Source organism: Hemiscyllium ocellatum, chromosome 1, assembly GCF_020745735.1.
Source record: "Hemiscyllium ocellatum isolate sHemOce1 chromosome 1, sHemOce1.pat.X.cur, whole genome shotgun sequence".
Lineage (NCBI taxonomy): Eukaryota > Metazoa > Chordata > Chondrichthyes > Orectolobiformes > Hemiscylliidae > Hemiscyllium > Hemiscyllium ocellatum.
In genome coordinates this window covers 103,693,299-103,709,504 of record NC_083401.1, presented here as the reverse complement: position 1 = coordinate 103,709,504, position 16,206 = coordinate 103,693,299, and the positions used below count along the sequence as shown (strand labels likewise).

The 16,206-nt window shown below is 36.4% G+C and overlaps 1 protein-coding gene across 11 annotated transcripts in view; it reads left to right on the top strand.

Annotated features, from left to right (window-relative positions):
• LOC132815543 (LIM and calponin homology domains-containing protein 1-like) overlaps positions 1–9,294 on the top strand; it is a 345,401-nt gene extending 336,107 nt beyond the window's left edge. For 10 of the 11 annotated variants that reach the window (XM_060824553.1, XM_060824575.1, XM_060824556.1 and 7 more), the window contains 2 exons: positions 2,642–2,744; positions 4,579–9,294. In XM_060824553.1, coding sequence (XP_060680536.1) covers positions 2,642–2,744; positions 4,579–4,604 — 129 coding nt within the window. In that variant the 3' untranslated portion in view covers positions 4,605–9,294. Of the gene's footprint in view, positions 1–2,641; positions 2,745–4,578 lie in introns of those variants that run through there. The other variant, XM_060824559.1, reaches the window with a different exon arrangement.
• Positions 9,295–16,206: the final 6,912 nt, after the last annotated feature.

Below are 16,206 nucleotides of genomic sequence, written 5' to 3'. Positions count from 1 at the left end.
GAGTGGCTTGATAGGCTACTTGCCTGGATAAGTGTAACTCCAACCATCCAGGACAAAACAGCCACTTAGTTCTGAGGATGGATCTCTCCACAGATGCTGCCAGACCTGCTGAGTTTTTCCAGCAATTTCTGGTTTCGCTTCAAAGCAGCTACTTGTCTGGCACCACATCCACCCCTTCAACATTCACTAGCTCCACCACTGACATACAGTGGCAGCAGTATGTACTGTCTTAGAAGATGTACTGTATTAATTGACCAAAGTTACTTCAATAGCACTATCCAAACCTGCGACTTCTGACGTCAGAAGGACAAGGGCAGCAAGTGGGAACAGCACCATCTTCAAGCTCCCCTCCAAATCACACACTTTCCTCCATCACAGTTTCCTCACCATCACTGGGTCACAATCCTGGAGCTCCCTCCTTAAAAACACTGTGGGTGTTCCATATAGATGCCAGCAACTTAAGGACAAAACTCTCTAGCACCTTCTTTATTTGAAATGGGCAGTAAATGTTGGCCTAGCCAGAGATACCTACATCCTGTGGAATTAATTTTAAGAAGTAGAGTTAATTTTTCTATAAAAATGGGAAATCTACTGGGTAGTTCTGTCAATTAATTGGTGCTTGTTCAGAGTTAATCAATGTATTAACTGTCCCTAGCCAAATCACAATATTTGTATGACCCAATCATAAATTCCATCACACGAGTGTGTTGCTAGAAATGTACTTGGCTGGAAGTTTGAATTTAAAACGAGCCTCAAATAAACTGTGACCAGTGACAAAAATCTGTTTTATTTATTTTATTTCAATTGAGGATTAGAGCTATAAAAATCCACTTCAGCATAGGTGGATTGTTGTCATGAATTTTCCCACCAATGGATGAATTATTGCATCCTGGCACTCTGCTAACATCAAAATGGCACAGCAAGAGTTAAATCTGTATGGTAATATTTAAGGAGATGACTTTAAATGTTACTGACAGGATAATTTTCTTTTTGAGCAAGTGACAGAATATGACATTGTCAGAGGCAGATAAAGTACCAAATCAGAAGATTGCCAATGTTCTCAGTTAAAGGTGCTCATCAGTTGTCGAAGTGGTTATACTCAAACCAAAGTAAAATGCTAGATCATCTCCCATTATCCCAGACCAATTTGATACTCTTGCTTTTGTGATGGCACCAGCAGCTTCATGTTATGTTTTTGGACTCTGCAAATTGAAAATCTCAGTCCATTCCAGGAATCTGTAATAAAAACAGTATTAAAAATTTATAGTGAACTAGATTTGATAGTGAGACCATTCAGGCTTCTGGTAAAATGAAGCTTTCATGTTACATCACCAATAAGATGGACAAGCATGATAGCTTGGTCATTTTTTGTAATGACTGGAAGTACTTGGACCAATATCTTCAAAGTAAACTTCTCCATTTCTGAAATTATTAAAAACAACTTACAAAGTTTAGTCAAACATTCTGTTGAAGGATCATCATTTACTGTAAAACTAAAGGTGAGGTTAACAGCAATAGATATTATTTACGCTCCACTGATAGAACAATTTTAAGCAAAAAACTAATTGCAAGGAGAGACACAAATATCCAAACATTGTCCAAGTTGCACTGCTCAACTCTCAGCTTTGTGAAAAATGCTTCTTACATTCTGCCTCACAAATGTATTGAAAGGTGTAGCAGCAGACATAAACAAAATTCACCACAGAAAATTAAAGATCATTTCCATTAAAAAGGACCTTTTTAATGAAGGTGTAATAATCATTATTTGAGCTCTCTTGCACGGAAAACTAACTAGTGTAAGTATTAATTGTTAGAGATTTTAAGAAGCACATTTAAAAAAAATGACTTTATTCTTTCTGTTTGTTAATCTCCCATCTAATCTAGATTTTTCTTGTTCTGTTTTATTTCTCTTGCTATACCTATTTTGACATTAAACCAACTCCAATTTGCAATTTCTTCCCACCTATTTGTTTCTCAGTTCTTAAATCTGATTAGTGAAGTCAATACACAGTTGTTTGTTCTGACCCCAGGTATTTATTTTGAAACCCATTGTAATGATTGTTACATCAGGTCCAGAAGTGAGTTACATTTGAGTACTGTATTTCATGTAAAATATTCCTATGTTAAAGTTTTCAAAGTTCTTATCTAAATATACGTATGAACATTCGGCTTAGGAGTAAGTGAAGGCAGACAATGTTGGATGTCCTGCTGTAGCAAAGTCTGGCCCATTGTATTATGGAAACTCATCTATAATTCTTTAAGTTGCACAGTAATATAACAAGGTATCTTGTTTTTCTGTGTTGTTTATATTATTTGCCCATTTATTCATGCAAATAATATTCTCCTCGTGCCATTTTAAAGGTGTGCTTAATTACCAGTGGCACCAATTCCTCTGATGCATCACCAAAATGTTTTCCTTGGCAAAAATGTAAAACAAATTTTTTCAACTCTTAAAAATAATACAACAGAATGATTATCAGTGTATGTGAGCTTATAGAAGGGATGAGTCCAGAAGCACATGAAACCACATGTACTTTTATGATCAATTCCTGTTCATTTCTTATTTTGTATCAAATCTAAATAAATTGATTTTTTTTTTAAGAATTGAAATGGCTTAACCACTTGTTGTTTGATATTACAGTGTGGTATCTGTAAAGGTCAACTTGGAGATGCAACCACTGGGACAGATGTCCGGATTCGTAATGGGCTTCTTAATTGTAATGATTGTTACATCAGGTCCAGAAGTGAGTTACATTTGAGCACTGTATTTCATGTAAAATATTCCTATGTTAAAGTTTTCAAAGTTCTAATCTAAATATACGTATGAGCATTCGACTTAGGAGTAAGTGAAGGCCATCTGGCCTCTAAAGCCTGCTCTATCCTTTAATAAGATCATGGCTTGATCCAAATGTAATCTCAACTCTTCATTCCCACCTACCAACCCCCCACCCCCCTCCCCCAACCTTTGACTCCCTTGTTAATCAAGACTCCACCTATCTCTGTCTTAAAAGTATTTAATTGCCCTGCCTCCACTACTGTGTGGGGAAAACCGTTCCAAAGATGCACAATCCTTTGAGAGGAAGAAATCCTCCTTATCTCAGTCTTGAAGGAAACACATTGTTTTTGAGTCGTGTAGCCTCCAGTGAGGACAGCCTGTCCAAGCTTTACCTTTAAGAGAATACTTCCATCCCAGATTATAAATTGAAGAATTACAAATAAAAACACTTCAAGACCAAAGCTAACAGCCAAGTCTTGTTCTGATTTCTTTATGGTCGTATGGTCTCTTGGCCAGAATTCAGAATTCTACAAGAGTTTGACCTCTGTCCTCCATTTTGATGACAACCATCCACCCCTTGCCCGTGTGTTATCTGTGTCTTGTTAATTTTACTCTTAGGTTACAAAGTGAAGAATAACAAATAAAAACACTGCAAGACCCAAAGTTAAATATCTTTGGTAAATATTTGATTACTATTATTGATGATCACAGTATATGCTGGTCAACCACATTTATAGCAATAAATAATAAAAAGTGATTTGTATAGCTTACATTAATGGCATTATGCCCATTAACCTTTCAGACTTGGTGATGAATATTTCACATTGACTTGGAAAAAAAGGGGATAGTGAATTATTGCAAGCATTTTTCCCCTTGTTTCCACCTTTTCTACTTGTAAGTGCTTCACCTCATGAGTTTCTCGCTGACTGTTTTGAAATGCATCTTACCTAGCTATCCACTGAATTGTCAAAACTCATAAGTTTTTTATTGATAATGTAGCAACAAAGCTTAATAATAAATATGTTTTGTAATATATGAAATATTCTACTTTGTGATTTTATGAGAGATATCTATAGCATTGAACACAGAACAGATTTTTTCAAAAACTTTCTGGTTCAAAGCTTATTCTATTTACTTTTTGTATTCTATTTTCTGTAAGCAGGCCATTTTAAAATGTAATCTCATTAATTCAGGAGCTATTTAAACCTTATCTTTCTTTAGCAGATTTACTTTAGAACATTGTACAAGTTGCAAATTCATTACTTAGATTTTTAAATGTACGATTTTAAACCTCTAACCTAAGAGCAAACATTCTCTTTGACTTGCTGCTGGTCAAAGAAATAACATCCGCTTAGGATTTCGCAATCTTCAACTTTCACGAAAGGGAAATTATAGGTTTCAAGTCTGTAGTTTGACAGTAGTATTTGAGGTATGCAGCAGAAATTCAGAGTAGAAATATCTTCCCTATTCTTAGTTATCTTTTTAAAGAATTCTTAATGGTTTCCAAAGTTGCTTTTAAAAATGATAAGAACAATGCCAGTAAAAATTAAATGCTTCATAATGAAAGGGAAATAGTAATATAACCATGCCCAATGCAAAACTGGGGTGCCAAGCAATTTAGAATCCCAATTCCAAAATGGTAGCCCTGTCAATGTTTGAAATTGATGCACTCAATAACGTTAGTTGAACTTAAATCACTGAGTGATTTCATGACAGTATTTGTCTTCTATATGTATTTGCATACATAGACAGAGATGCACTTCAACTGATTATTGTCCTTTGAAATTGATTACTGTTTTTAGCCGCTGGACAACCCACTACTTTATGACCGTGCCACATGCCAATCAGCAACAGCAACTGGATGTCAGGAAAAACTCGGATGGCCCATGCTCAACGCTGATCATTGCGACGATTGCTTTATGGACAATCATGGGTAGAAACTGTCATTCACTGGCTTTCTCATTAGAAGAGATATTATTTTCCAAAGTAGCTTCTATCTGCATTGTTATTTTGGCAGTCTACACCTTGGATCTTTTAAAATTTAGTGAAACCACCATTCTTTTGTGCTCAGAGTTACAAAAGTAGCGTACTAAATTTCATGTCAAATAAAAGCTTTTAACTGGATACCTATTTAATTAATATTGTGTGATATATAATTTATTTTGTTGCCTCTTCCAATTATTTGAAACAAAATTTAAAATTATTATTGGAGTAAATAAATAATAATTAGGGACTGAATCTTGTGGCAGGGAACACTGAATTGATGGAAGGATGAGAACCTGCTTTCATCCTGATTAAATCCATTTAATGCCCACTTCAGGTCCTAATGCATAAAGCTGGCATAAAACTAGTGTCAGCAAAGGAGTGGTGGGGACTCGCCAAGCTGTGAGCACAACCAGCAAACCACATATTTGCTTTCAAACTCTGGCAGAGGAGGGGTAAAAGAGTGATATATGGATTCCTCATTCTCACTCAGTGCCTGATTGTGAGATCTGGTATCAGCAGTAAGGGGTCTTTCTGACTCCATAACACTGCCTTTGCTGCTGACTCACTTTTACCATGATCCCTCTCTCACTCCATCACTCATCGGTACCCAGGTTCCTCCTCAATCCAAGGCCTCTAGTGGATATATCAAATGGACAGTAGCATGAGATCCCATGGTACCACCTCTGAGTGCAGAAGAGTTGCCAACCTCTGATTGGGCAGTAGTTGTCAGCAGGTGGGTCACCCATCCCTAAGGAGAAGGATGTCAGTGTTCAGCTGCAGAAGGCCCTCCCAAAACGATGCAACATGGATATCTCATCAGCACTCCAACCAGTGGCTGAGATACTCCATTGCCTCCACAAGATTCTGCCCTATATTTGTCCTACATGATGGATAATAACTATCTTCTTCCTTTTCCTGCAAGTAACTTAAGCTGTCTGTGTAACATTGAGGAGGTGTCGAGATAATTCAAAATGGATAGATTTACATTAATTTTGATATTTTAGATTGCAAAGTGTGACAGTGTTTGTAATCGGTTAAAAAAATGAATAATGAGGCAATAACCAAGGTTTTTGATACTAGATTTTGACAGCATACAGCTACACAGTTTATTAATGAACCATTTCTTTTTGAAAAAGGAAAACTGAGATACTTGTCTTTTAGGGAAATGTGCATGCCAGTCCACGGTTTATGACACCAATTTGTTGTATTAGGAAGGACTGCTTTCACATTAGGACTGCCAATGGTTCTAACATTACATCAGATTTTTGTGAATATTCATTACAGACTTTCTCTCATCTATTTTTAGCCAGTTGAGCTAAGTTTCTATAAAGGAGCATCCAGGTGGATATGACCTTCAAGTTAATGACTAATTAGTACACTGCCAAAAGGCTGCAATTCATGTTCAGGATCACAAAAAGAATTCATTGTTCCACACTTTGATGAGTTTTTCTGGTATAGCATTGATCCAGCCCCTAAATTTCTTGTTAGCTCGGTGTTTTTTCTCCTGTAATTAGATTAGATTCCCTACAGTGTGGAAACAGGCCCTTTGGCCCAACAAGTCCAGACCGACCCTCCAAAGAGCAACCCACCCAGACCCATTCCCCTACATTCACCCCTGACTAATGCACCTAACACTACAGGCAATTTAGCGTGACCAATTCACCTGACCTGCACATTTTTGAACTGTGGGAGGAAACCGGAGCACCCGGAGGAAACCCACACAGACACAAGGAGAATGTGCAAACTCCACACAGATAGTTACCCGAGGGGGGAATTGACCCTGAGTCTCTGGCGCTGTGAGGCAGCAGTGCTAACCATTGTGCCACCGTGCCATCCCAGCATAATCTAACATACTTCCTCTGAATCAAGATGCACCAAGAATTAAAATAACAAAATTCAAGTAACTCTAATGTGATTTCCCTCATGTTTTCAAATGCTTGCCCTTACCATTTGAACTGTGAATATGGCTTATGCTACCATTTTACATTCTGAATCTGACCAGAAACAGATGAGCAGCAAGTTTGAAGTTTCATATTTTTGCCTCAAACTGAGTCTAGTGATCCCTCTAAAATGCAAACATTTCTTTACACGGAGAGTAATTGAAGTATCAGAGCCCTTTAACGTTACAAAATAGTAACAATATAGTAACAAATGTTTTGGTGATTATTACACCTTCATTGTAAAACATTCTGCCTATTATGAAGCACTGAAACTATGAAACATTTTATAAAGCCAAATTTTTCCAAGCAGGAAAACAAATAGATTGCATTCAGCAGTTTAAGTTATCTGTAAATCTGTCCGATGGAACATTCTGCAAAGTTGCTGAAGGCTGCAGGCTTGTAATTTTTGTTTTTTGTGAAAAGTATCATTAAGAGATTACCACAGACCTTTAAAATGTCACTGTTCTTACTTTGTAGTCAAATGAGGCTAGCCAAATAATTACAACTAGCCTGAGACATGCCATGATCCTTTGCTTAGCAATCCACTTATATTTCAGGCAGATGCCTGCAAAGTGATTCTGAGGAGAATGGAAAGCACCTAATTATCCAAATACGTTGTCCTTACTTTAAACAACAGCAACACAATGTCAGCCCCATACTCACTGAAGCTCTCGATTTTCATTCAGTAGGATAAATGTTAAAGTATAGTCCATAATCATTTAATATACAAATAAATAAACCCCTTCTTGTCTGGCTCAGCTATAATTATTTCTTAAAGTTACATATTTGACATTTATTTATTGAAATAGATAAAGCTATGTTTTGCATGCTAGTCAAGTCCTTATGCTGAAGTACTATGTGATACATGTTTGCTGTATTTTTATTTGTAACCATTGTTGGGTTAGTCTGTTGGAAGAATATTTTATTTCTTTCACATTAAAACTGTGCCTTAGAAAATGCAGGCTGTTGCACACGGACTGTCAAAGTGTTGAGCATCTGCAGTGAATGTGAAATAATTGGTATTCGACTCAAGAAACATCTTTATCAACTCTCAAGTGAGCGGGATACATGTGATATTGCTAAGGAAATGAGTAAAACATGAAGCTGAGGCCTAATTGATTTATCTCATGTGACCAGTTCATATTAAACTGAAGTTACCTACTCTTCTGCATGGTTTCAGAAAAGACTGATGTTTATCTTGCAGTCTCTCTATTGTGTAAAATATGTGGTTTAGCACTCAACAGATTTTTAAAGAGGACTTTTTACATATTCTTGTATGTTTTTTTCTCCTCAGCAATTAAAGAAGTACTGAGAAAGTAGTGATGCATATATAGCAGCACATAATGTCCTTGTTCCAGTAGCCCCATTTGCAATTCTCTTCATCTTAAGAAAAAGTTAAAGTGGTAACAACTTGAACAAGGCAATAGACATTAAGCGCTTAGGTGGTAATATTGTAACTTTTTATCAGTGCAGTAAACTATTTCAGTACACATTTATATTTGATACAGCGTTAAACATTAATGTTCAAAACCAGTGAGTAATAGTACTTAGAATATGGGCTGGATGATACAGTCAGCAGTATTAAAAATGAATACTTAACAGATTTATATGATATTCATCTATTATTTCAAGGAGGTTTCGTGTCTCAGTGGATAGTGTCCCATACTTGTTTTGGATTCAAGTCCCACACAAGACTTGATGGCCGAGAAAGGTGTGTTCGTAATATTGTTAAATTGAGTATCTATTTGTAAATCTTTCCAGCTTGTCAATAGCAGGTTGTAAAAGCAGGAGAGATTCTTGGTCAACTATGCAATGGAAAGGAAACTCTGCCATCACTATTTGTAGCTTCAGAGTAAAACATGCATATAAAAAATGCATATTGCTACAGCAACTCAAACTCCCCAAGAGAACTATTATATACCACCATTACTATCTTAAAGAAGTTGTTAACTCATTCAAGATAAAAAGAGGGACACCATAAAATGTATTGTGTTCATCTATAAACAACAACAGCAAATTCTTAACTAAAATGTTAATATAGCTATTTACAGAAGCGAACCATTACAGAGATATGAACACTTTGGATCACCAAAATGCGTAGCACCAATAATACGAAAACATAGCCTCAATAACAAAATAATCAGCTTATGTTTTAATTGGAAAATTACGTTTTGTTTTACATGATTCCACAATATGTATGGTTGACATCTACTGATTTTGAGGAAGTCCATATTTGGTTCTAAATCAATAAAACTCTATTTGGTACCCATTCTTGTGCTTACTCTTCTCATTTTGTTAGCAAGATGTCAATTCACATTTGCATGATTGGACATAGTGTCCTTACAGTAGCATGCAATGTAGCTCTGCCAGCATCTACAATTATCTGTGTAGAAAGTTGTTGGATCTGATTGTATGTAGTTAACAGCCCTTCTCCAAATTTTGCTTAACCAAATATGGACTTGGACTGGTGATTTTTAGGTGAATAATTGTAGCTGGGGCTAATAAATAATTGAAGTTGTCTCATATATGCTACATTCAACTATTGCGCTACATATATAGTGATCTGCCTCTTGAAAGAAAAATAAATTGTGTTCAAATAATACAACCGCTTTTATAATAAATGTATGTCATTTATAAATAAAATCTTTAAAAATAATGTTGTAACATTGTTTTATTTTCCAAAGATTGAGCCACTTTAATGTACATTTTTCTAGAATGTTTGAAGCCTTAGTCTGCACAAGCTTCCTGTCAACTTATCCATTATATATTTCTATGCACATTCAAAATTAAGCTGCATTTGAAGCCAGTGCTACCACTAGATGGAGAACCACACACACATAGAGAATTACTGGGCTGTAACTCCAAAGCGACATTGTGGCATCTGCTCATATATTCACAGGAGTGGAAAATTGGGATTATCCATGCTATTGTAAAATGATGGCTTTAATCCTCCAGAATACAGGATTAGATTTTGCTAGCCATAGTTGGTAATCTATCATTATAACACAAATGCGATTATTTCAGAAAATTACATTTTGTTACCTGATTGCTAGGATTAGTTAACAACTTCAATATCTTCTCTTGTCACTATCAGGGTGATAGAAGGATGACTAAATGAAACTTTGTTCTTCCTCAGCCAGCAATGTCTCTGTGCCTATATAGAGTGCCGTTATAGAATTTTAAAATGAATCTCATTCTCTATCCTCACTGTCATTCCAAGCAGATTGTTATTTAATTTTTCCCTTTCTTAAATGAGAGAGGTATACTTTCCCATTTCTTCTGTTTGTAGACTCTGACTCACAATAACATTATTATAAGATAAAATCAGAAGTAGGGTTCAACTCACACTCTTAGATATAGCAGGGGCGGGGTTGGGTGGGTAGTTTGGGGGGACTTCATAGCACAGGCATAGTCACAAACACACCAGAGAGAGAATCACCAAGAATAAATACATTATTAAATGAGTGTACCCTGAATACAACACAACTGTGGGAAACCAGTTTGTCAATGTCCTTGCTTTCATGATGGAATTCAAAATTGGGATTAGCAATCTAGAATTTCTTTGGCCTGACTTATTGGCTTTAAAATTCCTCCCAAAGTCTTCCAAAGGATATTGCTGAAATGTCGAGCTGAATTTCTGAATCTGATTCAATTGAAGCATTCAAGAATGCTTTGGATGATTATTTAGATTGAAGTGGTGTACAGGGATATAGGGAATAGGCAGTGGAACAGGTGCAGGCACAATGGGCCTCTTTCTGTGCCGTAAGCATTTGTTGATACTGAGATTCTTCCAACTGTGTTGCATGGTACCCACATGCAACAACATTAACACCAGTTGCAATTCATCCTTTAAATTCTGTATTATTGTGCTTTTATCCATGCTGCAGGAGTTTTTAGTTTGAATTCAGGCAAACTCCGATGTCTGTTGGTTCACCAGCAGAACTTGAACACAGGCCTTCACCTACAGACCAACACTTCACAATGCAACCTATTGCTCTGCCGTGGGGATTATCAATTTCATCGGTTCATTCATGTCTCTAAACAGGTGTGAAAGGCTTTCTGTGTCTTTCTTTGAAATACTTTGCAAATATTTTGTGTTGTCAGCACAAGAGTTTATGGGGAATTCAGTGTCATCAACAATCAACAGTATCTGTTTCCTTGGAATTGGTGCTGTGAAGTTTTAATCATCAGATCCAACATTGATCATCGTTTGTGTCTGCTGCTATCTGTAACTTCTAAATGTGTGGATTCTCAGAACTTACACTGTTTAGAATGTTTAAGGCTAGCCACCTTCTAATCTTGGAGATTTTTAGAATAAATAAACTGTAGTTTATTGTATCTATGCAACTTATTTACAGGTTATAATAATAGATTCTATATTATTAAAAGGCAATCAGAAGGACATAGCCTTAGGAGTATGGGCAGATCCCAGAATGAAATCTGCTGTGATAGATCATATATTTGATTTTTGCAATTAGCTGACATGATGGTTAGTCACTGAATCATTCACATGAGACTGCAGATGTTCTTTACAAATGGAACATTGATTTATTACGTAAAATAGAAAATAACCTAACAAAACTAGGTGCATGTATATACATAAGGAACATAAATATCTTAACATAAACATCAAAATAAAGTTTCAACCTATTTGCCAACACCATCAGCACTTTGGGTCAGTGGCTAGCACTGCTGCCTCACAGTTGCCAGGAACCTGGATTCAATTCCAATCTCAGGTGACTGTCTGTGTAGAGTTTGCACATTCTACTTGTATCTGTGTGGGTTTCCTCCCACAGTCCAAAGATGGGCATGTTAGGTGAACTGATGATAGTTTTCAGGGATGTGTTGGTTGGGGTAATAGGTCTGGGTGGGTTACTCTTCGGAGGGTTGATGTAGACTTGTTGGGCCGAATGGCCTGTTTCCACACTAATGGGATTATATGATCTGTCACAGAGACTCAATCCCGGGGAAACATGATTCCTATCCAATTCTTTTTAACCTTAACTGGCTGTCCTAGTTTCTTTCCAATTGTACAATGGAAACATTTGCTTTATTCCATTCTGTATCTGTAGACATGAAACTTTATCATTTCTCAGTTCTAATAACTTGAAGATTTCTATCCAAATGCCCCGTGTGGAAGTTCCACAGGCTCCTCACACTGAAGAGACTGACATTCCTGAACTGACTTGATTCTACGAATAGACAAAACACTTCTACTTCCTGAACTGAATCTGGCTTTGTCTGAACTAAGAGATTAAATCTTCTGTTATGATGTCAAAACCTAAACTAATTGTCTTCATGTGTTAGCTCTGCCTACCATAAATCCAACAGTACAGGTTACTCTGCTATAACATGTGTTTTGTTAATGTGAATTCCATGATTGACCGACTGGGGACACTGTTTCTAAAGGACGAAACTTTAAAGCGCGTATTGGTTATAACATGATTCTGACCACATTAGTTTAAATGGTGCTGCTATTACACGATTTTCTTATACAGGATTGCATGAGAATGGATCTACCATGTTATCGCAGAACCGACTGTCTAAACATCGGGCTGAATTTTACTAGGAATCAGTGAAGTATCGTTTTTGGTGAGTTTTATACAGAGTTTCTGTCCATGAATCTCTGAGAGTCTTTCTCAGACAATTCTCCACAGGTGCAGCGTGGTAGCTCAGTGGTTAGCACTGCTGCCTCACAGCACCAGGTGTCCAGGTTCGATTCCAACCTTGGGCAACTGTCTGTGTGGAGTTTGCACATTCTCCCCATGTCTGTGTGGGGTTTCCTCCCATAGTCCAAACATGTGTAGATTAGATGGATTGGCCATGCTAAATTGCCCACACTATTCTGGGATATGCAGGCTATGTGAGATAACCATGGGAAATGCAGGGTTACTGGAGTGAGTCTGTGTGGGATGCTTTCCAGAAGTTTGGCGTGGACTTGATTAGCAGAGCTTCTTGCTTCCACAATGTAGGGATTCAATTATTTATTCTGTGAAATGGTCTCATTGCCTACACACTATGCCTCTATGGCATGGCGTTTATTCTATTTTCCCTCTCACCTGAGGCAGAAGTATTTGCCACATTCCATGTTTCCTGGCCCTGGTATTATTTTTAAAGTCCAGTCATGAACCAGGTCAAATCAGGAGACCGGCCAGTCACAGTGCATGTGATGCAAAGGGGGCCAAAAAGAAACAATTTTCATGGTACGTGTGTGATACAGCTGATACTTTATTGCAAATGTAAATGCATATTTGTAAATGTATTACTGTTTTGGAACCAAGCTATACCTATCCTTAGTGTCCGCTCATCCTAGAAGCCTGTTTAAGGGAATGCTATAGCTTCCCCAAAGCCCAGTGTTGTCTGACATCTTCTCATTCTTCAATGAGGCACTAACCTATACTGGGAAAGTCTTCAAACAGCTAAAATGCTAGTTTGAATTCAGCAACAACAAGTGCAAAGATCACATACTTTCTCTTGACAAAATGTTCACTATTATATTATCCTTATCAGTTGGATTCTTAAATAGTATAGCTGTAACATTAAACTCCAAGGAAATAGTCTTTTGTTTTTGGTCATGAAATCTCTCCAAGAACCATTGTATTATATATAAATAACAGGTTCTTCAGAGTTATTCGTTTTGTACATTTTAAACTCTAGAGAGCCAACACAAGACTCAATGTCTCTAAACATCATTGAATATTGCTGCTGACAATCCATTGTGAAAAATAACAGAGTAGTTATTTGATCTCCACTTCATCATCTTGCAATGAAATTGCACTCAACTGTTGTCATTGGCATAAATAGGCAATTTGAAAGTCTTTTCAAGTTTTGGTGCTGCTTGAACTGATGTATTTATCAGCATAGTTTTCAAATTGACAAAGAAATCCTTTTGTCTTTCAACTATGTTGCCTTTCTTCAATGCAGATGTTAAAAAAGAACAAACCTCTTATAAAAATCCATTGATGCCAGTATGTTACAAAAAGTTTGCATTGTGACTTCAGAATGGAAATATCCAAAAGTGCCTCATTTGTGTTTTTCCAGGTGCAACTTTAACTTGTGTCCCACATATGGCCAAAATCAGTCACTTTAGCTTTGGCAAATTCATTTTTAGCTAGATTTAAGATCCAATTGGCTTTTTTGTAACCAAACAGTTCAACCAAATATTTAAAATGTCCTCCAAAGGTTTGGATGAATGTAACCGAGTCATTAATACCAACAACACAGGCACACCATCCTTCAATAACATTTTTGATTAATCATTGGAAAGTTGTAGTATTATTTTATTTGAAATGGTGTGCATTTACATTGCTAAAGTTTATTCTGTGTTTCAAAAGCTAATATTTCTTTGAGTCCATTAGTCACTGAAATGTGACAATATCCTTTTGACAAATTAATTTTGGTGATGTATTATGCATGTTTTCCATTCTTTCAATGTGCTCTTCTAGTCTTGGAATCAGATAGAAATTCAACATTGTTCCCAATGCAAAATTCAATGCATAATTTTTGTAACCAATTGTTTCAACATTATTTTGCTAAGTGAATCCAGCCACTGTGATTCAGTTCCGTAATGTAATTGTCCATCAAGAGTTTAATCTTGTCTCTCAACTGAGGTAATTTTCATGAATAGAGTCCAAAAGGATGTTGTATTATGGACAAATCAGCCCTTAAATTAATATCAATATAAAGGCATTTTTCATGGCCTAATCACATAAATCAATTTATATATCTGTATTAGGTTTTGTAAGTTTCTTCAATAGATTTCTGAAGGATTCCATTTAATTTTTAAGTACCTCCTTATTACCTTATCTGAATATTAGGAGTTAAAAATCACATCAGGTGATGAAGGAGCAGTGCTCCAGAAAGCCAGTGCTTCCAATTAAACCTGTTGGACTATAACCCGGTGTTGTGTGATTTTTAACTTTGTGCACTCCAGTCTAACACCGGCACCTCCAAGTCATGAATATTAGAAGGACAACTTGTTGTCAGACTTTTTTTCTGATTCATTCTTCAATTGTTGGAGGACAATGTGGGAGAGCGAGGTGAATTCCAACCCAACTCCCCATAATTTTTCTAGCCCATGCACCTCCCTTCTTGTCTCTTGCAAATCAACAAAATCTTAGCCATTCTTTCATTTTCCTTTTACATTTCTCAGGCTATGCCCATTCATCTTACCTCAGATGAATTATGTAACTGTTATTTATAACCTTAAATATTGTTTGGTCTTGGTTCAACCTCTGTCATCCAATATGATAGCCACAAGCCACATAAGACTAATTGAGAATTCAAATGTGACTAATTGCATTTTGAATGAATAAATCATAAATGAGTAATAAATACTGTCCTTAAACAATGTGCTCTCAATACAACACACACATGTGTGCTTTAACCTTATTTTGCATTGATTAATAATTGTAAAATGAAAAGTGTGAATGTTATTTTTGGTCAATGTGAGTGCTTTAATTCCCAGCTCTCTGCCTGGTGGTACATAGCTATGTAGTAAAAATACATATAGAAAGTTCATTTACCTGTATTTATGAGTGTACTTATGGTAGATTCTACGAACATTAATGCTTGTGATTTAAAATGATGGTGCTGCAATCAAACACGTAAAAAGTTACAAATTCTCTTCGACAATACTTACTTAGCCCATCCTATTAATTATATGGGTATTACTAATTATGAAACATGGTATTGTGGGGTTCTTCACTAGGACTGAGGAATAGCATTCAGAACTGTATACATATGAACTTGCAAAATCTTGTCCAGGGCAAAATAAAAACCAATTCAGGGTTTTCATTTTCAGCACTTGGTTTGCTGAGCTAATTTATCCCTTGTGTCATCTTATCTTGATTATATTAAATCACTGTGACTGCAAGATGGACTCCTAACTCTTTCGCAGACATTAAACATTATATCCCATGCAATAGGTTAACATCAGTTCCTGCCAATGATTGGGTGGATATTGAAAGGATATTTCCTCTTGAGGGACAATTTAAATTTATGGGCCATAGTTTAAAAATAAGGCAGTTTCCATTTAAATCTGAGATGAGGAAACCTTGTCTTCCCTCAGTGTGTTGTGAATTTTTTGAAACCCTTCCTCAAAAGGCAATGGATGCAAAATCGATTTTTAAAAATTGTGGTGAAGGTTGATAAATACTTGATTACAAAGGAGATGAAAGATTATCAGGGATATGCAGGAATATTGAGTTCAGATTAAAATCAGGTCAGCCTTGATCTTAATGAATGGTGGGATAGGTTCAAAGAGCCAAGTGGCCTACTTTTGTTTCTCTTGTTCTTTATTGATATATTCAAGATCAGGGCATTGGCACCAGTTTGATCATCATTAGATGGACTGTAATTCTCTAAATCATATTCTCAATACATGCAACTCAACAGTGGAAGCTGCAATAGAAATCACTCTGCGGTGTGCACTAGGGTTAATGTTCAAACCTTCAAAACCATCTTTCAAATCCTTTTTTTGTAGCAACATCAGCCATTCTGCCA